This window comes from Stereum hirsutum (genome assembly GCF_000264905.1).
Source record: "Stereum hirsutum FP-91666 SS1 unplaced genomic scaffold STEHIscaffold_138, whole genome shotgun sequence".
Lineage (NCBI taxonomy): Eukaryota > Fungi > Basidiomycota > Agaricomycetes > Russulales > Stereaceae > Stereum > Stereum hirsutum.
In genome coordinates this window covers 1,428-2,244 of record NW_006763268.1, presented here as the reverse complement: position 1 = coordinate 2,244, position 817 = coordinate 1,428, and the positions used below count along the sequence as shown (strand labels likewise).

Genomic DNA, 817 nt, shown 5'->3' with positions numbered 1-817 from the left:
CCTCCGTCAATATCGTCTCGCGTTTGCTCATTTCTCGCTCAATAATCGTCGTTTAGGGCTCGATAGAACGGTAATTGTACGAGTAGCCTACCGCATCGAAGGTTTGGGGAAAAACGATGGTGCATTGACCAATTTAGACGACATTGTAGCCGGTGAGTTACCCCTCAGCTATTCCTCTCACAGAAAATCACTCATAATGTCTTCAATATCGGTTCAAATCTCGATGTGGCGGGCTCGAAATGACGAGAGGACCGTGCGCTATCAGTCACGCTGCCGATTCCTCATCGATGTTGGTGGGCGCGGTATTGCACTCGCAATACCGGTTTCTGTCTGCGAGGCGCACGTAGCACCATAATATGGGCGGCAGATAGATTTTTCTCATGATTTGTCGACTCAACGGGGCAGTTTGCAGGTGCGCACGATTAGTCTGGGACAGGTGGATCAGTGGGAACTTGGGTATGGGAGAGGGACGGGCCACTCGAGTGTGGCGTGAATTAGGCGCCTGTTTATGTAATCTGCAGCTCACGCGTGAGCTGCTCTCTGCTGGTCAGCTTACCTCTGAAATTGTGTAGTATGTCTGATAGAAGTTATTATGCAGCATGGCACCTGGGTCGTATGACTGCCTGTGATTGTAGACGACCCTATGTATCATGAAACCAGCCACAGCTCGTGAGATATGTGTACAAGGTCACTTTTGGTGGTAAGTTCGGTTCAGAGTATAAGTTCACTTTGCTGTTGCCTTGACCTTTTGCTCGTGGTAAATGATCTTGTGTGAGTAACTTCGTTTTTGTTTTGTTTTCTACAGTAAGTTCGTTTC

General features: G+C 48.2%; 1 protein-coding gene across 1 annotated transcript; it reads left to right on the top strand.

Annotated features, from left to right (window-relative positions):
- Positions 1–196: 196 nt before the first annotated feature.
- STEHIDRAFT_164176 (uncharacterized protein) lies at positions 197–493 on the top strand (the record flags this gene model as incomplete). The annotated part of the gene is made up of 2 exons (XM_007311896.1): positions 197–343; positions 413–493. 2 exons carry the CDS (start codon positions 197–199, stop codon positions 491–493), a joined length of 228 nt encoding a protein of 75 aa, XP_007311958.1.
- Positions 494–817: the final 324 nt, after the last annotated feature.